Source organism: Schistocerca americana, chromosome 8, assembly GCF_021461395.2.
Source record: "Schistocerca americana isolate TAMUIC-IGC-003095 chromosome 8, iqSchAmer2.1, whole genome shotgun sequence".
Classification (NCBI taxonomy): Eukaryota; Metazoa; Arthropoda; class Insecta; order Orthoptera; family Acrididae; genus Schistocerca; species Schistocerca americana.
Window position 1 is genome coordinate 66,683,271 of NC_060126.1, and position 24,663 is coordinate 66,707,933.

Below are 24,663 nucleotides of genomic sequence, written 5' to 3' on the forward strand. Positions count from 1 at the left end.
TGCCAACTATTGTCATGCTGTCAGCCTGCCTCAGTATCCTAACAACTCCCATTCTTTTAACATGGGCATGCACCCATTCTTTTAACGTGCCCACAGAACCTCAATTTTGTCCTTTGTACAATCTCTTGCACAGGCTTCTCTCAAGCAAGCCTTAATCCTAAAGGGTGAGTCCCTAGTGGCGAATCAGAAACACTCAGCAACAGCTCCTGACTGCTGAAGCGTAGGAGGGAATTAATACACATCGTGGATCAAAGGGCAGAGAGAAAACTCCAATAACAAATCCAGCTACGATAAAGCCCAGCAAGCCATTACGGATAAAATTACACACTTTTAAACATGGAACAATAAACTGGTACATCTGGGAATGATTGACCTAGTAATTGCATGTAGACTAACTGTGCTTAATCAACCCGCTTCAAACCTCACAGCTGATTACCCCTAAATGTTAGAGAAGCCTAGTGGTCCAGCTGCTAAATGATCACAACATATATTTTCCGTTATCAGTGGGATGCCCTGAAATGGACAGACATCTCAGGATACAAGTAGCTATGTGATGGCTTCAAATTAACAACTAAGGCTATGGTAGACTGCTGTCTTTTCTTTGTGGGTCCTTAGGCTCCAGCCTGCAGTCTTATCCATATTGTTACAGCAGTGTCCCCTATGTAGCTACACTAAGGGTGAATAGTGTTGGTCCCCAACATTACATTTCATGTTCAACCTGCATGATGCTGAACCATAGCAATCTATTGCGTGACTGCCAAGGACTTTGATTGTAAGAACTATAAAAATCTACACATATTCCTCTTACTTTTCTCAGTTTAAAGATCTGAAATCCCCCTCTGGTATTCCTGAGACTAAGTTTTACTGAAATTTTCTTGACAAACTCCTCTTTTGATTCTACAATTCATCTCAAACTTGATGGAAGCTGTATCACTGACACATCCCGCTACAGTGCCCAGGGAGCACCGTCTGAAACACGCACGACAACTATGCCACACGGACAAGGGACAGCGCTGCTCGTAGACATGGCTGCAACATCGGCAGATGCCTGAGTTGCTGGCAAGTCACTGGGGAAGAGGATCCTCACCAGCTGTAGCCAGGGGCCACTGCAGTACCACCTACTCACGCCCCTGCCAGTCACGTGTGCGGAGAGGGCAGCACATCTCTTCCAGAAGAACGGATATTTAAGAAGATGCAGTGACCACTGCAGGCAGTTCCCATCGGTCAGAGCTGGCACCTCATGTGCTGGCTGCACTGTAGACCTTCTAGAGCTCTCATCGGTGTGCCAACAAAGTGGATGACAACCTGTAGTGAAGCTCTGTTTATAGTGCTATCTGTGTAGATTTTTTATTTTCTGTCTGGCTCTTGGGCACTAGCCAGTGTCCCGGTTGTTAATGTACGTGTCATCCTGCAGGAGGAGAGGAATATAGTTTCTGTGTAGTGTTTTTCTTGGTGTATCCCCCCTGAAGGAATAAAAAACCACAGTAAACTTCCACCACGGCTAGTCATTAAAACCCAATCTAGGATCGTATACATACATTCTGCACTATACTAAAAAAGACTGAACCCAGTGCCTTATTTCTGAAGAGCTGTTAGCACAGATTTTGTCAAGATTATTTCAAAAGCTTCTGAAAATCTATGAAATCCAAGTACACTAGAAACTGCCCCTCTTCACATTGTTCTAAAATTCTGCTGAAGACTTGCCAGTGATTTACTGTTCTATATCTACCACTACAGCAGCTCACTCCATTGCCCGATTCAAAACCAATTACAGTTCATCCTCCCTTATATCATCGACAATTTTAGTTGCACAATTATTTCTTGTCTGTCCCCTTCCTCATGCTGCAGAATTATTACAGCAGTGTTTCAGTTTTGGGGAACAATTTCCCAACAAATACTTTGACTAAATAATTTTGTAAGTTACTTTTGCATTACTTTCCCTTCAGCTTTGCCCATTTCTACTGAAAGACCATAATCATCTCCATAGCCTTTTCATTTTTTCATATTCCAAACTGATTTACACATCTCATCTGGCAGGACTTTCAGAATGCCACTATTTTCATGATTACCTGTGTTTCTGATTTATTTAGTTGAGAAGAGAGAGGCAACCAAAATACAAGATAGAAATTAATTTTCTAGTGGACTTTTCTCTTTGTCTAGGGTTCAGAACAGAAAGACAAAGCAAAAAACTGAGTATCCAAGCAACTGAAAGGAATATTAAACACATATTACCTGCTTATATAAATTCAAGGAAGGGAGGAAGCAAGAAGCAATGTTCATTGTAAATAGAACTTCGTTGCAAATGTTGATAACCACATGATATTTAGCTGTCTGTTGTTGTTCATGACAACATAAATATAGAGCTAGCAACAGGAGATAAATTCTAGTTGTTAAATGTTACTGAAGAAGCAGAAGAATTATTAGCTTTTGTAGTGATTTTACTATGTTAAGTTTAGCTTGAATAATAGTTTATAGTCTTAACACTTACATATGATGGATGTAATACTGTGCCAATTACAGAAAATCAAAAACTGTGGCAGACATAGTACCACACTGTGCCACTTATGTTGTTTTCTGTGATAGCAAAGTTATATTTATGATTTTTGCAAATATCTGTCATGTCTCAGACTACGTACCTTCTACTGTGACTGCCAGCTGTCTGAAGCAGCCAGCATAGATGTAAGAATTTGTTACTACTGAAACATTTGTTACTTTTGCTTCACAGACAATAGCTGGTGTATGACTTCTCTCACACCCTGACATTTTATATGCTTTTGTGTCTCCTCTGCCAGGCCACGGCCTTACTGAAGTACATTCTGTGAAGGCAGAGATTCGCATGAAGCTGCAGGCTACGCTGGCTGTAGTGCAGCTACTGACAGAGTCTCCCATTCCAGACAAAACTCTGAGGATGAACCAGATGAAGATTGTCCCCATAATGCCACATCTCTCCCATATCTACTCTCATACTCCTTCCAATTTCCCAGATACCCAACCCAAGGTGTGATACAATCAATGCCAAGGGGTGTATGGCACATGGGAAGATGTGTCACTAACAGAGCTTCTGGGATACTGGGCAACCTCCACGAATAATTAACTTCAAGCTGTGTGAAGTTCCAGTGTGTCAAGAAAATAGATTAAAATTCTTGTGGGTCCTAAATGGAGAAAACAGGAACTTGATGAGACCTCAAACCAACCAACCATTGGGACTGGGACTGATGGAAGCTCTTTCTACAATTGACTATGGCTATAGACCAGTCCAAGAAGTGGGAACTGTTACTGAGAAGTTGGGCCAGATCAAGATAAAATTCTTGTCTGGGGCTCAGAGGAGGAAACTTCCCAGTTAATTAAAAGAAGGTAAAGAATGGCTTCCTTAATATAAATGGAGTGAAATAAAAGGTCTCAAACCTAAGAACTCCAAAAAAATAATGTCACAGAGTGAATGGGCTGCCTCCATGACAAAGAACAACATAACAAGGGAAGAGTATTAATATTCCCACTTATCAGAAAAAGCCGAGGCAGGTAATAGGGAAAGAGACCTATAGTACCGCAGTCTCTGTTTTCAGGATGGTGGTTACCCAACTGGGACACCCACAAGTCAACATCACTTCACAGCAGATGGAACCTCTCCAGATGGCTCTCTGAGAACATTGGAGGGGGACACAAATGCAGGACCCAAATTCAGGAGTGTCTATCTAGACAAAGATGCTCTTTGTCTTCCAGGGGATGGAAAAAGTGAAGTGGTTTGAAGAGATGGTGCCCAAGACATCTCCGTGGGAAGAGGTGAAGCTGTTGGTCAAGACAGTGACTGAGCTTTTCAAAAACACTGTTCAAGAAATAATGGTGCAGAACCAGAAGATCTCAACAGAGGATTGGATGGTCATCAATTACAAGATTGTACCAGATGGCCAAACCTTTGCAGTGGAAGTCGGCAATGTGAGAACAGGACATGAAACTGTACTTAGGGTTATTGCAGGTTGCACTGTACAGAACTTCCTTTGTTTTGTTTAAAAGAATAATGCAATTATTTCAGTGACTAACACACCAAATTCAAGGATACACACATCTCTCAGCATACTACTTAACTCTCAAGCTGGGGCACTTAGGTATAAAGAGCATTAATCACAAATAACATTGTCTTGTACCATTCCATTAATTTTTTCCAATTTTGAACCCATGCTTATTCATTCTCCACTGATTTAGCTAACACAGTGATAAGTTTTACTGTTATACATCCATGTGAGAAGCAGTAATATTAAATAAACAGCAAGCTAAAGGAAAAAAATTATGACCTGTGCAAGAAAATTACCCAGATTTTGAGCTAGCAGCACAATCCCACAATGAGACAGTTGTCTAAGAGATGATCAGTTTGGTATCTGATGCAGCTGCACTGTTTTATGCTCTGAGGGTTTCATAACTCTGGGGTAACACTTGTGGCAATGAAAATTTTATTATTGTTTAAACAGTGATTTACTTCAGATAATTTAAGTTTATTTTATTGTTGTTTAAATAACTGAGACTAAACTGTGATTGTGCTCATATGTGAGTACTTGGTAACAAAGACTGCAGTTCTTTACATGTGTACAAAGTTAACCACGTACCCACTCGAGCTACAAAAATCAATGTGCCACTCGAGGACTAATGACAAAATTTAATTTGTTATAGAAGACAGGAGGTGGACATGGCCTTGATCCAGGAACCCTCTCGATACAAAAGGCAGTGTTTCAGGGCTCTGAGAAACTGGAGGAAAGTTGATTTATGCCAGAAATCTAAAAAACTCCAGAACATGTATTTTTGTTGAGAATGGAATTTCATTTATGCCAATGGCAGACTTCTGTTCCAGGGACTTAGTAACAATCAGGATGAAACAATGTGAAGAAGGAAGCACAATGGAAATTGTTTTGGCCTCAGCTTACCTTCCTTATGAGGACAACACACCTTTACAAGAAGCAAGGAGATAAGTACACAGCTCATGATAGCAGAGTGATTAGTGACACAAGCAACAGAGGTGAGTGCCTCCTTGAATTTTTACTAGAACATAATCTGGAAATCTTTAATAGTGGTAGGGAACCTACCTACAGGAATAGGAGAAGGGAAGAAGCAATTGACAAGTTTTGGATCCACTCTAATGGGTAGTTATATTAGTGGCATGTGATGAAGGAACCATCCTTATCTGACAGATGTATATTAAGTTTGAGGTTGAAATGAGTGTTAAACATGCCACGGCCTATAAGGAATCCCTGGGAAACAGATGGGGGTCATGTAGGAAAGACAATCTCACACTTATCTGAAGACAAAACTTTGATACAGAACCCAGTAGTTTTTGAGAAAATGGGGGGAGAGGGGGAGGAACAGGAAAACCTGGTGTGGATCCCTGATCACTCAGGAATTAGTACCAATGTACAAGCTGATAGTCTGGCCACAGCAAGCACAATGATTCCATTTATTGGACCAGAACCAGTCCAACCATCATTAAGGCAATGGTCAAATCAAAACTACATAGCTGGATCAGCAGGCAGAACATAGAATATTGGACTACAATCCAAAAATAAAAATATGTCAAGCAAATGATGTCAAAGCAATGTTTTGAGAGAGAACTTGAACAGGAGACAGATTAAACTCATGACTCTTAACTAGCCATGAGAACTGTAAGAAACACCGACACACGATGGCTGTAGTGGAAGAATCTCCCAAGTTAATGTGATTTTAGAACCAGAGCCAGATAGTTTTGAGAATGAAGTCAAATGGGCCAACAAAATAATGCTGAAAACAAGGCTAGTGGACAAACAGAATTCCAGCAGGACTGTTCAAAGCCATTAGAAAGAATTCAGTGGAAGCTTTGCATTCAATGTGTCAGAAAATATGGAGAACCCAACAGTGGTCAAAAGACTGGAAGAGTTCAGTAAACCTGATTCTAAAGAGGGAGATTTCTAGAGTGTTCAAATTAACCACACAATTTCACTTATCTCACATGATATCAAAGCCATGTTAAATTCTTACAAAATGGATTTTGCTTCACAAAGACCAAGAGGTAAAGGAAGTGGGACCAGAGATAAGACTGCCACCATTTGATGTATTATAGGAAAGAGAATTCTGAAAAGATGTGTATCTCTGCTTTACTGACTATGTCAAAACCTTCAAGTATGTCCACCACAATAAATTATAGAAGGTACTCAAAAACATAGGAGCACCAGGTCACCTCATTTACATCATATGGAATTTATACTCTGGTCAAGAAGCCACAGTGGGAATCATGTATGAAGCAACAGTTGTGCCCCAGTAGAAGAGTGAGTGCCCCTTCAGCTAAATGCCTTCAGTGATTATCCCACACGTGCTTCAGACACTACTGCCACTCAGGGAGAGAGCTCTTGTCAACTGTGTAAATTAAGAAGAAGATGTAATACAATTAGCCAGAAATTATACATTCATAATACATTGTTTGAAAATGTTCTTTATGCCACCTGCTGTGTTCTCAATGACATTTCATGTCTCTGTTACAGCAGTCTATCATGCCACTTTAATGAATGTAAGTCATCTCTGCAAAAGGAAGTCAGGAACAGGCAATTAACTAATACTAAAGCTTATCTCTAAAAGGTACAGAAACAATGGAGTACATAATAAGAAAGTTGACAGTTTTCTTTCACCAACAATACATACACCTACATGTTTCACCTGGAAACTGTAACAACCACAGCTTTGTTCTTTATCACATAGGCCTGTTGTAAATTGCTGAAATTATTTGTGCATAAATTTTGAACTAAAGCAGTAACTATTACTTGTAGCAAATCAGTACACAATAACTACCAAAAATACTGTTCCAGTATGCAGCTGTCATACACAAATTCCATACTAACCTCTTCAATGAACTGTGCAACTTGATAACCGAGTATGATGGCATCGTTGCACTCGACATCGGGGTGTGGTGCACCTAGGTGGCATTTTTCCCACAGCTCCTGCTTGTACTCGTCCATCTTCCAGGCAGCCGACCCGATGTCGAACAAGATCAGCTGTGGGTTTCCGTCTACTAACCATGTTCCCGTGTGTATCTAGAAACAATAGCAACAATCTGTATCCTTGCTGAAAGACAATGTGATGCATGAGCAAGGCCTGACATTATAGCTCTACATTTCATATATACAAAAGGAATTCTGTAAATGTATCTAAAAATTATTACAATATACTCACAATAGGTATTGCACTGTCAGGATAAAAACAGAAAAAGCAGCTGGAATAGATGAAATAAGAGTGGAGATTATAAAGGTGGCTTAATCTACTGGTCTACAATGGTTATATGGATTGCTAAGAAGCACATAGACTCAGAAATACAAGTCTGAAGAATGAGAAAAGGAATAATGATTCCAAGCACATAATCTAGCAACTACTTTACATAGTAATGTATCGATGCAGCCTCCTCCATTTTTATTTTTACTTACTTCTGATAATAATACCAATAACTAAAGGCTTCAACAAAATTTAAATAGAAGACTTACATGCCACCCATAAGGGGACATGAAAGAATCTATTTACTTTGTATTTCAGTTAACATAAGAGGGAGCACTTGAAAGAACACCAGGCAGGCAGACAACTGAACATTATGTATGGAAGGCGGTGAGTTGCTTAGAGCAGGAAGGTGAGAGTGAAGTAGCTGGAATTATGTGTGTGTGGCGTCTGAACTAGAACACACAATACATCTCAATTGTTACAGAAGGGCTTATGCATAGGTACACCTTTTTATCAGCTTAAAAGCACACGGAAAAGTTAAGCCAAAGGGGAACTCCCATACTCGTCTGTTACGCAATAGATCGACATGTAGCACAAAGACATAACAAAGTCCCAAGAGCTCTTAGCCCTCCGCATTAAGAAATATTTATTTTAACTGTGCTCTAAGGAACATGATAGAGGACAATACCTAATAGGTAAGATTCCTCTGTTTCAGTTCATACGTTTTCATTAACTTTCAAAAGTGGATACATCTACTGCAACTTAACGGCACAGAAGCATATGTTCAGTACAGAGGGCACCAGATAAGGTGTTGGCACAATCTTAAGATGAAGCTGCTATTTGGGCTTCCAGAGAGGCAGGTTGCAAAGATGAACGCTCAGCAATAATGCTCATTCCTGCTGTAATACAATACTTTAGGAGTACTATCATTTTTGGATACTGCTCCAAGTGTCTGAAAAAGGATCTAAGTTGCAACAGGTTATTCTACAAATATTATATGCAGTAACATGTATGAGTATGAAGTGACCTTTAATGTGTGTACAAGTATCATTTCCAATTATGTCGATTATTAGAATGATGGCAGGATCACAATTTCCTGCCATGCTGTCTCAACATGATGGGTAAGTGATTTCAGCCCACACCTTGGTGCTTGTGAGATCTCTGATGGTTGTGTCCTCAAAAGTTTAAATACACAGATGGTCAAGTGGCTGCATGGCAGTAGTATTGAATCTCGATACTTTATTGAGACGAGAAAGAGTGAAGTATAGAATCATTATCAACAGACCCACACAGCAGTGTAAAATTGATTAACGCAAATGAAAGTTTCTTTACATATTACTTTTGTGTGTTGTTACTGCATTAACATACAGTGCTTGAGCCATTTCTGGAGTCCTTAAAATGGGTAACATTAGTACAGCTTTCTTCATAGTGAATTGTTGATTAGAGAGAAGAACCATATTTAACATATGGATGGAAGTATGATACATGGCACAAAGGTTAGATGTTTGTCTGATACTGCTGTCTTTTGTATTTGGCTGTCTTTCATGTGCTCTTGTCTTAATAGGTGCCAAACAGCTGTCAATCCCTTGCTATTGTAACTGCTGTTTACTAGAGGACAAAGTGCTACTCAAACACATTTGAAAGTTATTGCAGCTCTTCTTTTTCTTTGTGGCTAACCAAACTTACTTCCCAGGACCCCACAATATGATTAGGATTTCCATAATTACAGTGTGTACATGTGAGAGCAGATTATCAGTGCTATCCTTTAGCGCCTCTTTCACTAGATGGCAAAATAACGGGGTTTGCGGCACTTGTGGCATTTCACAAACATGAGATGGCCGTTGGCATGCTGTCCACCCTGGTAAATGGAGAGAGTGGCTCATTTGCCCTGAAGTAACTGGTCACTGGCATCCAACCCAATCTGATTAAAATCCATATGCACTTAAGTTTTTAAATTTGAATCAACATACTACCAATGACAGTGTGTGTCAGGTGGAGTTGATTAATAACTCTTGCAACACTCCACCATTCCTGATACGTTCAGTGTTCAAGGAAAGAGAAAGAAAAGTACATGACAACTATAGGCGAGTCACACTCTTATCAAAAATAGTGAAAACAATAGAGATGATACTGGAAAGAAGACTGACAGAAAACTGGAATGTCAATTAGAAGATCAGTAGCATAGCTTTCAATACCGTAAATCGATGCTGGACCCAATCTTTAGTGTAGGACAGTTGGTGGAAAGGCACTGGGCTTGTGGGAAAGATCTGATGATGACTGCTGCAGTCACCACAGATGCCTACTGCAGTGGCAACACCGCAGACAGAACAGTGATGTGGGTTGCCGATTCCACTGCAAAGTCTGGCTGACACAAGAATGTTTACAAGCAAGTACCACAGTTGACAACAAACAAGTACGTGCGGCCAATGTCCAACAGAGGGCATCAACCAGCAGCAGAGGAAGGAGGCATGACAATCAACGAAGTATTTCCTGGCACTCACTTGTGTGCAAATAGTTGCAGAAATATCCTTCTACCCGGGCCTGCATACACTGGCACCTGGCCATTCAGCAGGTGATTCTCAACTAGCCAAGTGCCAAGATGATCAGCCATTCCAGTGCCATCTCAACCATCCTCTCTTCTGCAATGATTGTGATATGTTGCTTCTGTCATATTAGGCTATCTACCAGCTGCTAACAACTGGCTTCGACATGGAACAGTTGTAGGGGTATAGAGTTGAAGGCAACTCTGATTGTGGGAATTAGTTGTCATTTGTTTGATCCGCAGAAGAAATCCTTATTGTTTTGTGTTTTTGAAGAGTGTGTTACTGTTTGTGATTTATTGTAGTTTCCTTAATAAAAATGAATTGGCAAAATGAATTGGTTCTTGCTCTATAAATTGACTGAGTGGAGGCATAAGATAGCATCCACAAAGAAATGGTATGGGCAACCACAGAGAGAAATGTATGACAAAAGCTTCAGCTGTGTCCAGACAAAGCAGAAGAACTGATTCATTAAGGGTGTTACAAGGTTGAGACAAGGAAGTGTGGTGTCACCATTATTATTTACAATGGCGATGGATGAAATCTTGGAAGATACAAAAGACAGTCATAGAGGGAGATGAAGTTATTTGCCAATGATATTATGTTGTGGGGAAAGCTTACTATCTATCTAAACACCTAGAAATTTGAACTGTTGAGTTTCACTAATCATATGCCCATTCTGTGAAATTAAAATGTCAATTTTTGTTGAATTGTGTGTTAGAAACTGTAAAAGCTGAGTCTTACTGTGATTTAGCATTAGTTTATTTTCTACAAGCCATGAACTTAGGTCATGTACTGCACTATTTGAAACTGAGCCAATGTTGCACACAACATCCTTTACTACCAAGCTAGTGTCATTAGCAAACAGAAATATTTTAGAGTTACCCATAATACTAGAGGGCATATCATTTGTATAAATAAGGAGCAGGAGTGGCCCTGGGGCACCCCCCACTTGACAGTACCCCACTCAGACCCCACATCACACCCGTTATCAACATTCTGAATAATGACCTTTTGCTGCCTGTTGCTAAAGTAAGAGGTGAACCAATTGTGAGCTACTCCCCGTATTCCATAATGGTCCAACTTCTGGAGCAATATTTTGTGATCAACACAATCAAATGGCTTAGTTAAATCAAAAAATATGCCAGGTGTTTGAAACCTTTTGTTTAGCCAATCCAGTACCTCACAGAGAAATGAGAACATAGCATTTTCAGTTGTTAAACGACTTCTGAAGCCAAACTGTATATTTGATAGCAAATAGTGTCATAAAAAATGATCAATTATCCTCACATACACAGCCTTTTTAATAACTTTTGCAAACACTGATGGCATAGGAATAGGTCTAAAATTATCTACATTATCCCTTTCTCCCTTTTTATAAAGTGGCTTTACTACTGAGTACTTTAATCGCTCAGGAAACTGATCATTCCTAAAGGAAAAATTACAAATATGGCTAAATACAGGGCTAACATGTGCAGCACAGTAGTTTAATATTCTGCTAGGCACTTCATCATAACCATGAGAGTCCTTAGTCTTCAGTGATTTAATTAGTGACTCAATCTTCCCCTTGTCTGTATCACAGAGGAGTATTTCAGACATCAATCTCGGAAAGGCATTTGCCAAGAAAGTTATATGATTTCCGGTAGAAACTAAATTTTTATTTAATTCACCAACAATGCTCAGAAAATTATTGTTAAATACTGAACATATGTCTGATTTATCAGTAACAGAAATATTTTTATTGCGAACTGACTTTATATCGTCGACCTTGTGCTGCTGACCAGACACTTCCTTCACAACTGACCATATGGTTTTAATTTTATCCTGTGAATTAGCTAATCTATTTGCATACCATACTCTTTACCTTCCTAATAAGAATTTTAAGCACCTTACAATACTGTTTGTAATGGGCTACCGTAGCTTGATTGCGACTACTTCTAACATTCTGATATAATTCCCACTTTGTTCTACATGATATCCTTATCCCACTAGTCAGCCACCCGGGCAGCCCATTACTGCTAGTACCTCATTTAGAATGTTCTAATGGAAAGCAACATCGTTGATGTTTCTCCAAAAGTCTAACTGTGTATCACCAGTCTCATACATTCTACACACCAACGTGAGTAATCATTTTCTTGCCACTTCTGCCAATGATTTTAGTAATTCTGGCAGAGTGTTGTCTATCTCTTCTGTATTATTTGATCTTATGTCATCCTAAGTTCTTATTCTAATACTGGATCCCCTACCTCTCCTATTTTTTTCATCTATCAAGTCATCAGACAAGTCTCCCCCTCTTAGAGGCCTTCAATGCACTCTTTCCATATATCTGTGGTCTCCTCTGCATTTAATGGTGGAATTCCCATTGCACTCTTAAGGCTATTGTTGTTGCTTTTAATTCCACTAAAGGTTCCTTTGACTTTTCTACATGCTGAGTGAGTCCTCCAATCAATCATTTCTTTTTCAATTTCTGCACATTCATCCTGAACCCATTTTTCCTTAGCTTCTCTGCACTTCCTGTTTGTTTGATTCCTAAATGGCTTGTGTCTTTCCACCCTGAACCGAGGACCTTGGCGTCAGTGGGGAGGCTCACATGCCTCAGTGATACAGATAGTTGAACCATAGATGCAACCACAACAGAGGGGTACCTGTTGTGACACCAGACAAAGGTGTGGTTCCTGAAGAGGGGCAGCAGCCTTTTCAGTAGTTGCAGTGGCAACAGTCTGAATGATTTGCTGAACTGGCCTTGTAACATCAACCAAAACAGCACCGCTGTGCTGGTACTGCAAAAGGCTGAAAGCAAGGAGGAAACTACAGCCGTAATTTTTCCTGAGGATATGCAGCTTTACTGTATGATTAAATAATGATTGCATCCTTTGGGTAAAATATTGAAGAGGTAATATAGTCCCCAATTCAGATCTCCAGGTGGGGACTACTCAGGAGGACATCGTTATCAGGAGAAACAAAACTGACGTTCTACAAATTGGAGCGTGGAATATGAGATGCCTTAATTGGGCAGGTAGGTTAGAAAATTTGAAAAGGGGAATGGATAGGTTAAAGTTAGATACAGAGGGAATTGGTGAAGTTTGGTGGCAGGAGGTACAGGACCTCTGGCCGGGTAAATACAAGATTATGAATACATAATTAATCAAATAGGGGTAATGCAGGAGTAGATTTAATAATGAATAAAAAATAAGAAAGCAGATAAGCTACTACGAACAGCATAGTGAATGCATTATTGTAGCCAAGGTAGACACAAAGCCCATGCCTGCCACAGCAGTCCAAGTATAAATGCCAACTAGCTCTGGAGATGATGATGAGATCGAAGAAATGTATGATGAGATAAAAGAAATTATTCAGCTAGTTAAGGGACTGGACTTTGGTAGTAGGAAAAGGAAGAGAAGAAAAAACAGTAGGCGAATGTGGACTGGGGTAAGGAATGGAAGAGGAAGCCACCTGGTAGAATTTTGTACAGAGCCTAACTTAATCATAGCTGACACTTGGTTTAAGACTCATGAAAGAAGGTTGTATACGTGGAAGAGACCTGGAGACACCAGAAGGTTTCAGATTGATTATATAATGGTAAGACAAAGACTTTGGAACTGGATTTTAAGTTGCAAGACATTTCCAGGGACCACAATCTATTGGTTATGAACTGTAGATTAAAACTGAAGAAACTGCAGACAGGTGGGAATTTAAAGAGATGGTACCAGATAAACTGAAAGAACCAGAGGTTGTAGAGAGTTTCAGAGAGAGCATTACGGAATGATTGACAAAATGGGGGAAAGAAATACAGTAGAAGAAGAATGGATAGCTTTGAGGAATGAATTAGTGAAGGCAGCAGAGAATCAAATAGGTAAAAAAATAAGGTATAGTAGAAATTCTTCGGTAACGGAAGGGATATTGAATTTAACTGATGAAAGGAGATAGTATAAAAATGCAGCAAAGGAAGCAGCAGAAAGGAATAAAAACGTCTCAAAAATGAGATCGACAGGAAGTGCAAAATGGCTAAGCAGGGCTGGGTAGAGGACAAATGTAAGGATGTAGAGGCTTGTCTCACTAGGGGTAAGATAGATACTGCCTACAGGAAAACTAGAGAGACCTTTAGAGAAAAGAGAACCACTTGCATGAATATCAAGAGCTCAGATGGAAAACGAGTCCTAAGAAAAGAAGGGAAAGCAGAAAGGTGGAAGGAGTATATAGAGGGTCTATACAAGGGAGATGTTCTTGAGGGCAATATTATGGAAATGGAAGAGGACGAAGATGAAGATATGATACTGCATGAAGAATTTGACAGAGCACTGAAAGGCCTAAGTCAAAACAAGGCCCCAGAAGTAGACAACATTCCATTAGAACTACTGTCAGTCTTGGGAAAGCCAGCCAAGACAAAACTCTTCTATCTGGTGAGCAGGATGTATCAGACAGGAAAAATACCATCAGACATCAAAAAGAATATAATGATTCAAATTCCAGAGAAAGCAGATGTGGCTAGATGTGAAAATTACTGAACTATCAGTTTAATAAGTCATGAATTCTTTACAGATGAATGGAAAAATGTAGAAGCCAATCTTGGGGAAGATCAGTTAGGATTCTATAGAAATTAAGAACACGCAAGGCAATACTGACCCTATGGCTTACCTTAGAAGGTAGGTTAAGGAAAGGCAAACCTATGTTTCTAGCATTTGTAGACTTGGAGAAAGCTTTTGATAATGTTGCCTGGAATACTCTCTTTCAAATCCTGAAGGTGGTCAGGGTAAAATATAGGGAGCGAAAAGTTATTTGCAATTTGTACAGAAACCAGATGGCAGTTACATGAGGCAAGGGGATATGAAAGGCAAGTAGTGGTTGAGAAGGGAGTGAGACAGGGTTGTAGCCTATCCCCAATGTTATTTTGTCTGTATGCTGGGCAAGCAGTACAGGAAACAAAAGAAAAATTTGTGGTAGGAATTAAAATCCAGGGGGAAGAAATAAAAACCTCGAGGTTTGCTGACGACATTGTAATTCTCTCAGAGACAGAGACAGAAGAACAATTTAATGGAATGGACAGAGTCTTGAGAGGAACATGTAAGATGAACACAAACAAAAGTAAAACAAGGATAATGGAATGTAGTCTAATTAAATCAGGTGACGCTGAGGGAATTATATTAGGAAATGGGACGCTTAAAGCAGTAGATGAGTTTTGCTACTTGGGCAGCAAAATAACTGATGATGGTCAAAGTAGTGAGGACATAAAAGGTAGCCTGGTGATGGCAATGCAAGCATTTCTGAAGAATAGAACTTCGTTAACATCCAGTATAGATTTATGTATCAGGAAGTCTTTTCTGAAAGTATTTGTATGGAGTGTAGCCTTGTATGAGAGTGAAACATTGACAATAAACAGCTTAAACAAGAGGAGAATAGAAGCTTTGGAAATGTGGTGCTACAGAAGAATGCTGAAGATTAGATGGGTAGGTCACGTAACTAATGACGAGGTACTGAACAGAATTGGGGAGAAGAGGAATTTATGGCACAACTTGACTAGAAGAAGGGATCAGTTGGTAAGACACATTCCGAGGCATCAAGGGATCACCAATTTAGTATTGGAGGGAAGATTGAAGGGTAAAAATCAGAGCGAGGCCAAGAGATGAATACACTAAGCAGATCCAGAAGGCTGTAGGTTGCAGCAGTTACTCAGAGATGAAGAGGCTTGCACAGGGTACAGTAGCATGGAGAGTTGCATCAAACCAGTCATTGGACTGAATAACATAATACAACACAATTGGCTTGCGTCTCTGTATTCCTGAATATCCCTGAATATTTTTGTGCTGCCTTCTTCTATAAAGTAGCTGAAGTATTTCTTCTGCTACCCATGGTTTCTTCAGTTATCTTCCTGGTATCGATGTTTTTCTTTCGAGTTCCTGTGATTACCCTTTTTAGATATTTCCACTCCTCTTCAATTGAACTGCCTACTGAGGTATTCATTATTGCAGTATCTTCAACCTCAGAACTTCAAGTTTATTTCTTCGTTCTTTAGTACTTCCGCAACCCATTTCTTTTCACATTGACTCTTCCTAAATTATCTCTTAAACTTCAGTCTCCTCTTAATCATTACTGAATTGTGAACTGAGTTTGTATCCTGGGTATGCCTTACAACCTGCTTTCAGAATCACTGCCTGACCATGATGCAATCTAGCAGATCTTTCTGTATCTCCTGGCCTTTCCCAAGTATACCTCCTCTTCCTCCTGCTGTGATTCTTAAACGGAATATTCAGTATTACTAGCAAAAATTTATTGCACAACTCCATTAGTCTTTCTTCCCTCTCATTCCTACTACCCAGCCCATATTCACTCATAATTCTTTCTTCTACTCCTTTCCACACAACTGAATTCCAGTCCCCCATGACTATTAGGTTTTCATCTCCCTTTACATACTGTAGTACCCATTCAATATCCTCATAAACCTTCTCTACCTTTTCATCTTCTGAGTGTCAGCACCTATACCTATTGTTATTGGTGTTGGTTTGCTGTTGATCCTAAAAATCCTGCTCCCATTACACCATTTTCTGCTGCTGTTGATATTATGTGACACTTGTCTGAGCAGAAACCCTTCTTCATTCTACGTTTCATTGACCCCCACTATACCCAGATTGAGCTTGCACGTTTCTCTTTTCAGATTTTCTAATTTCTGTACCACATTCAAACTTCTGACATTCCATGCCCTGATGCTCAGAACATTACACTTTCATTTGCTATATTTTATTTTCACAGTCACCTCCTCCTTTTCAATCCCCTACTGGAGATCAGGATGAGGAACTAGCCTACAACATCTTCCCAATGGGAAGTTCACCATGACACTTTTTTTTACAGGCCAAATGTCACAGGCATGCACATTATATATCTTTAATTGCCCTTTGCATCCTCATATCACATGACCACTGCTGATTCTTCCACTTTTTACAGGAAGTTTCTCAACATGAGAGCAAGAGAGTGCCCTAAACCTCTGTCCACTCCTCCATCCTCTTTGACAAGGCTGTCAGCAGAATTTTGGCTGCATTGCTGATGATTTTTTTTATTCAAAATTTAAACAGTGGCAGTGTTCAAACCTGGGGTCCAGGTCAGTTTGATTGCTAGTCAAAGATGCTACCCCCAGACCATGAATCTATACCACTCATAGCTCTTAAGTTACACATTTTAGAGTTCACATTTACTTAGACTTTTCTGCTTGAAATGACCATTCCCGCCATATCCCTGAATTCTGACCATTTCTCCTGGGAAACGCTATATAAAGAAAGATTCCACAGTGGACTTCTCATTCAGATGTCATATCTGAATGCCAGTTGTTTGTAAAAAGATCAACCTATGCCTTGTGTAAGAGGGAAAACCAGCATGTATCAAAATTTGATAGGAGCACTATTGTGGCCTATCAAGACCTTGGTTTATGGTTCGGCTGGGATAGGATGACGATGTCTCAGAGCTATAGTCTAGCAGCACTGTGACCATCGGGGCTTCCTCTGACAGAGAGGACACACCAACAGTGATGCAGACACTGACAGCACCCGTCACAGCAAAGGCACCACACCTTTTCAGAGCCTGGTTCTGCACGCAGCACTGTGATGGAGGTACCTACGTGTGGACACTCCAACAACAACAAATGTTACCACTGGGTGTCATCTGTTACACAATACAGTCATGTACAGTTCACGTAGTAGTAATTTGGCCAGTGGTCATTACATTTCTGCTGTGTAAGGGCAGTGGTCATAGCTAAGTTTAAAGGTCTCTATGACACTCTCTCAGGAAAGTTCGACACCTAGCATGTTTTCCCAACCTCTCACACACTGAACACACAGGGTTGAGCATTTGCCAAGAGACTGATGCACCACTACAATTGATGGATTCTAGCACAGAGGTGAAGTGACATGGGGTGACCCCACCCATATCAGTCATCTGAACTCAGTTCATCTTTGGTAGATGGGCTGGAGTCACTGTTACCACCAGAGGTAGAAGCTCCGTGTACTAAATGTAGCACACCGACTAAAAATTTAGTAACTTATTCTTCCTGCTACTCACTATAAGCATAAGTACAATTTTGTTATTTGCTATCCATTCTGCTGTTACAATTTTAATGGAAAACATGTGTAAATAGCAAAAGACTGCACATTTTAGAAAATGAGCTGAATTACAGTTAATAAGACAAGTTACCATATTTAGCTGGTACATACTTCAGTCATCATATGCATTGCATGGCACAGCACAAAATAAAAAATGGCTATAAAATTAACAAATGCCATCCTCAAAGGAGATTTTAACATGAAGGTAACAGCATTACAAGACAAAACGTTGTCAAGTACTTTGAAGCAAAATGATTGAATACATACAACACTGTCTAAAATAGCAATGTTAACATTAAAAAATTATGAATTATTGCAACAGTTAATGTCTTCAGTCTTTACATTCTGAAGAGGGATAAATTTTATAGAGTTTGTTCATTAACAGCTCATAGATGATCCAACTAGGAAACAATCTTCTAAACTTCTGTGCTTCAGCCCAATGAAATCATACAAGCAACTGAATATGCATCTTCCATTGTCTCCAAACATATTAAATTAACAGATTATGTGCCTAATTAATATATACAACATTTCAGAAGATGTCCTGTATTCTAAGCAGACTTTTCAATATATTTTGTAAGACCCAATATGAACATCCACAGAGATGATTTAAGATTACTGCAGATTTCATTTTCAATTATTATACCATTATAGTTCTAACATTAGAAAAAAAGACTGAAGTTCAAGCACAAAAAATAATATCCGAAGTTTGGCAATGGCTTAGTTTTGACAAACAGCAAAGGACTTGGAAAATGCAACAAATAGTGCCTCAAAAATGTTACACAATGAACCAAGAAAAAATAAAACAAAGGATAATGGAGAATAGTTTAATTAAATCAGTCAATACTGACAATTAGTTTAGGTCATTTGACACTAACACTAGTAGATGACTTGCCAGTTGGCCATAAAGTAACTGATGGTCAAAAGGAAGATATAAAATGAACACTGACAATAGAAGCAGGAAAAACTTTTCTGGAATGGAGAAACTATTAATACTGAATATAAATTGGTGTGTTAGCCAGTCTTATGAAAGAATTTGTCTTGTGTATAGCCTTCTACAGACATGAACCATGGACAATAAGCAGCAGAGAAAAGAGCAGTTTCTAAAATGTTGTGTTACACAAGCATGTTTGTGATTATATCATGTGACTAATGAAGATGTACTCAACAGAAGAGAAGAGGGATGAGATTTATGGTACAAGCAGACTACAAGAATGGATATCTTGAGGCCTCTTAGGAGTCGTTCATATGGTAAGAAAGGAAATAGTTGAGGGTAAAAATTGTAGAGGGGCTTGACTACAGTAAACAGGCTCAAACGAATGTAGGCACCAGTTGTTACCCACAGATGATGACACTCTTACAGGATCAACTACTGTGCAGCACTGCATAAAACCAGTATTTGGTCTAAAAACAGCAGCAGCGACAGACTGAAAAGTAACAAACCACAAATCTTTGGAGTCCTGTTACTGTGATCGGGAACCTTGGACTCAGCAGACACAGTCCCAATTTCACATTTCAGACGTAATACCCACTGACTCTCGCCCTGGCAGCAGCAAAATGTGGCAAGAAGCAAAATCAGCATGTGTCATCTTGTCGGTCCCATGTGAGGAACAATTAACTCTGAGAATTCATCGCAAGTGGAATGCACAGTAGTATGTTTAGAGGCTGTGGGTGGAGGTGGTAAAACAACAGCAACTTGTCCAAACAGTGCACATTCTTTACCACAACCCATGTTTGATTTGCCACTGAACAACATTCCAGATGATTGAAGAAACAGTCTTCACACATAGCTTATAATATATTACAAGATCTGAAAATTTAATGAAGATCCCAATACTCTCAAATTTTTTGATCCTGTAACTGTAATAATATACTAGGTGTCCCAGAAGGAATGGTCAATCAAGATAACAGCAGATAGTGCAACATTTATTTATCAATTATTTTCAATTATTATTTATCAATATTTTATCAATTTATCAATTATTATTCATCAATTTACAGGGCACCTGCTGGATATCTGAATGTTCTTTTCTGACACACATTGAATCACTTGTCCTATCTGTCTAGAAAAATTAAACCATTCATTGTAATTGGTGACTTTAACATGGACTTTTTAACACAGAATAAAAAACAGAACAGATCTTCAGCACCTGATGTCCTCTTAAAAGTTAGTGCCAGTCCAACTAGAGTAACAGCCAGTTCTAGTATTACTTTGGTAACATATTTTTAGGGAAGGAAGCATGTAACTGTGAAAACAATATAAATTGCCTGTCTGATCATGATGGACAATTCTCCATCTTAAATCAAATGAACATACAAAGAAAATAAATTTCATTTGGAGAAACATTAATGTTATTAACAAACACACCATGGGAAACTTTAAACATCAACTACAGACTGTGGATTGAACTCCTGTATACGCAACTGCTGATGTCAAATACAAATTTAATATATTTATCAATGAAATTACATACCTGTCTGAAAAAATATTACCTACAGAGTTAGTGAGGGGAAATTGTCATATCAGGTTCAAGGCCTTGGATTAATCGACATCAAAATCTCTTGTAGATCGAAAAGGGAGTATTGCGTAGCAACCAAAAGATAAAATAATCTGAATACGATTAGGCATTGCAGATTCTTAACAAAATGATACAGGCACCAAAGAACGTGTTCTTTAAGGCAGAAATTAACCACTCAAACAATACAGTAAAAACTGTCTGGAATTCTGCAAATAAGGAAACAGCGAAAAGCCCAGTTTGCAATGCAAATAACCAAATAAAAATGAGGGTTGCACTGTTAGTGATCAAAAACCAGATGCTGATATATTCAACAAACTTTTTTTAACAGAACAAATAGGACCTGAAGGCTCCATAAATCAAGTGATGAATTCCTTCAAGCCAGTGTACCCAGCACAACACAACAGATCTCAGTAATAACAGTCACTACTCTGGAAATTGAAAATCATTAATCCCTGAAAAGTAACAACCTCCTGAAATTGACAATATGTATAGCGAATTATTAAAATAATACTGCTGCTGCCGCTGCCGCCACCGCCGCCGCCAAGTAAGTAAAACCCTTTGTCACATTTCTGATGTATCACTTAAGCAAGGAATAGTTCCTGAAAAGCTGAAGTATGCAGCTATGAAACTCTGTATAAGAAGAGAGAGAGAAGGCAGATATTGCAAACTATCAGCCAGTCTCATGGCTGACAAGTTTTTCCACAGCACCTCAGCCAGCACAATATCTGCAATGGCGAAAGTCAGTTTGGATTTCAAAAGGGGGTTATCAATAGATGACACAATATTTGTATTTTCTGCCAATGTCAGAGTCCATCTACAAAGAGATGAAGATGGGTGAAATATTTTGTGATCTATCAAAAGCATTTGACTGCATCAGTCATCAAATACTTTTACACAAAGCTACATATCTAGGTATAAGTGGTGAAGCAGGTAAGTTGCTTAATTGTTATCTTTCAGACAAAAAGCAAAGTTGTACTGGACAGTCAAGAAGGTGTCACAGGATCGTCGGAATGTGTGGAAAAGACAGTTCTGCAATTTATGCTTCACACAATGCCTGCTCTTATAGAAACATGGAGACCATTAAATCAGGTTCTTATGAATTATGTATTTCATAAACTGCGGCCTTCAGTTTTCATCTGTCAAAGCTACCCACTGATCCTCTCCTGTTTTGGCTCTGAGCACTTTGGGACTTAACATCTGAGGTCATCAGTCCCTCTCTTGTATTCCTTTCCCTTGTTCTAGTAGATCATTGCAACTTGTCCAGGTCCCACCTCCATCATTTACTACCTTTCTGCAATATCTTCAGTTTTAATCTACAGTTCATAACCAGTAAATTGTGGTCAGAGTCCACATCTGCCCCTGGAAACTACTTACAATTTAAAAGCTGGTTTAAAATCTCTCTTATTATCTTGAGATCTCTTTCATGTGAACAGCCTGCTCTCACGATTCTTAAACCAAGTATTAGTGATGACTAAAATTATGTTCTGAGCAGAATTCTACCAGGCGGCTTTCTCCTTTGTTCCCTTCCCCCAGTCCACATTCACCTACTATTTTTCCTTCTCTTCCTTTTCCTGCTATCAATTCCAGTCCCCTACCACAAATGTTCATCTCCTACAGTGGTGGGTGTGGGCTTCATATATATCTTTGCTACGATACTGCAGTTAGTTGGTTGATTTGGGAGGGGGGCAAATAGCGAGGTCATCGGTTCCATCGGATTAGGGAAGGATGGGGAAGGAAGTCAGCCATGCCCCTTGAAAGAAACCATCCCAGCATTTGCCTGAAGTGATTTAGAGAAACTACGGAAAACCTAAATCAGGATGGCTGGACACGGGTTGAACCGCCATCCTCCCAAATGAGAGTCCAGTGTGCCAGTCACTGTGCCACTTCACTCGGTGATAATGCAGTCACTATGTTGTTCATAGTAGCTTACCCGCATTCCTGTCTCATTATTAGGTTTACTTCACAATGTTTCCATTGTTTTCGTCCACAGTACCTCCATCAAAAACATGGAAAGCAAAGAGCTTGCAGCAGAAGGGATTTGTTCCACAGTATCAAAGATGAAGTGTTAATAGCTGTTATGTATGCATTTTAGACATCATGTTTACTAGACTTCTTTGCTTGCAACAGTCACTCCTGTCATATCCCTGAATGTTGACCACTGTTTTTTTTATTTTTTTTTCATTCTGAAATTAAGTATTATAATTGATGAAGCTAATAATTTCTGATAAAAACATGCAAGTGCCACATACTTCACTGTTTTAAGCAATGTAAATCCACAATTTCTCATATAGAAATAATTCAAATAATACAAAATGAAGTATGTGTGATTATATTTAAGAATAATTACTGAATAAAATTAACAAATCTGAAGATACTCAAGAAACTTCATGAAAGAACAGTTATATAGTGATCTAAAAGCTAAGCTGCAACCACTGTGCTGCATTCTACATGGGCATGACAACAAACAAGCTGTCTGTTCTCATGAATGCCCACCGACAAACTGATCACCCTGTTGCTGGACATGCCACCCAACATGACATACTTCATTTCAGTGATTGCTTTGCAGCCTGTGCCATTTGGATCCTTCCCACCAACATCAGCCTTTCTGAACTGCACAGGTGGGAACTCTCCCTACAATATATACTATGTTCTCATAACCCTTCTGGCCTCAACCTTCGTTAGTCATTGTCCTTAACTGTCTAGCTCCTTCCCTCTTCCAATTTCAGCACTACACAACCCTCATTCCACTAATGCACCCAGACCTTTTACTTCTCTCCTTTTCTGCTGCCCCCTCTCTCCCCCACCCTCCATCTAACCTCTCAATTGTACCTACTTGCCCTACTCTCCACCACATCCCCGCACATTCCCAGCAGCACTTTACCATCCCCCACTCCTATCCTGCTATCCCTTCCCGTATAATCCCCAGCCTACTCTTACCCCCAACCAGTTGCCTCTTCCACAATTCACTGCTGATCTCCTTCGGGCTCCAGCTTCCAGGGACTGTGGTCCTGTACATGTGAGCTGCGTGCATGAGCGTGTGCATTTATTTTTAACGCTGGCCTTGTTAACCAAAAGCAAACTTTCCAACAGTCTTTTTGTTGTGGATGTAACTTCAGTGACTTGGGTGTCAATGATGATTAAATAACAATGAGGACAGTGGCAACACCCATGCCCCGTGAGGATAAAATTTCCGAAACAGTGTGGAAACTAACACAGGCCCTCTGCACGGGGGTCAGCTGTGCTGGCCACTTAGCTATGGATGTAGACATATTTGTCACAAGAAGTCTGTAACGAAAAGGCAACTAATTACATTTTCTGTAAAGTAATAAATTTATTGATTGTTGAAAGATTATAGATGTGATTGTGGCTGTGGCCACTTGGCTCAGTATATCTCAGAGTGATGATGAGCGGTTATGAAATATTCCAGACATAAGAAAATTTTTGAAGTGACACAAAACAAAATTTTATCTGCATCTTTAGTTATTCACCAACTCCTAGAATCCAAAACCATCTCCTAACTGAAGTAAGTCATCTGCAGTACTTGTTTTCTGTTTATCAATGCACCACTCTGCAGATAAATTTAAGCACTACATAGCAGTACTATAATAATATAGCTGAAAGGCTCAGAATTGAAGTTCAATATTCTGAAAAATGTTTTAAGGAAGTAGTCAAGTTCCACTGATAAGCAAAAAGATTCCACTGAATGACGAAATAGGTTGCACTGAATGTGTGCAGGCTTCCTATCAATCACCATCATAGGGAGACTATTTTATGTAGAACAGCATACAGTACTGTGCACCATTAAGTGGTAAAAATAACTTGGTAAAAGTAAGTTCCCACAGGGTGTTCTGAGAACCTAATGACTCAGAGTGTCAGAGGAAGGCACTTCTCAACCACAAAGCCTTACACAGGCAACAGTGATAGAAAGGGTAGTGATGGTGCATACATGACCAAATCAAAGGAGTTCCGCCTCAAGTTGGGAGCTTCCATGTCCTCTGCCACTGAAGATGTTCGGCGTGGCAACACCCACAAAGGCAATTTGCACTACCCCCTCCTCAGAGAGACAATATATGGCCTTCTGTTTGAGGAATTTCGCGCAGGAAGGGTCACTATCAATGCTGAAATATGTCAACATTCATCAAATTGTATCGTGCTCTCTGCAGTGAGTGTCAAAACGGGTAACTGCAAACATCAGGCAGGTCCACAGAAATGCGCATTTGCCTTTGCGGCTACCATACTGCCAAGATTATACAGTTCTTGAGAGAACTGCTTCAGCATCTGCAAACATGTGATTGATTTGCA

At 39.5% G+C, this 24,663-nt stretch overlaps 1 protein-coding gene across 2 annotated transcripts in view; it reads right to left on the reverse strand.

Moving 5' to 3' along the window:
• The window catches only part of LOC124544626 (glycogen [starch] synthase), a 133,844-nt gene that overhangs the window by 88,533 nt on the left and 20,648 nt on the right, over positions 1 to 24,663 (reverse strand). For both annotated transcript variants that reach the window (XM_047123227.1, XM_047123229.1), the window contains exon 4: positions 6,852 to 7,043. In XM_047123227.1, coding sequence (XP_046979183.1) covers positions 6,852 to 7,043 — 192 coding nt within the window. The remainder of the gene's footprint in view (positions 1 to 6,851; positions 7,044 to 24,663) is intronic.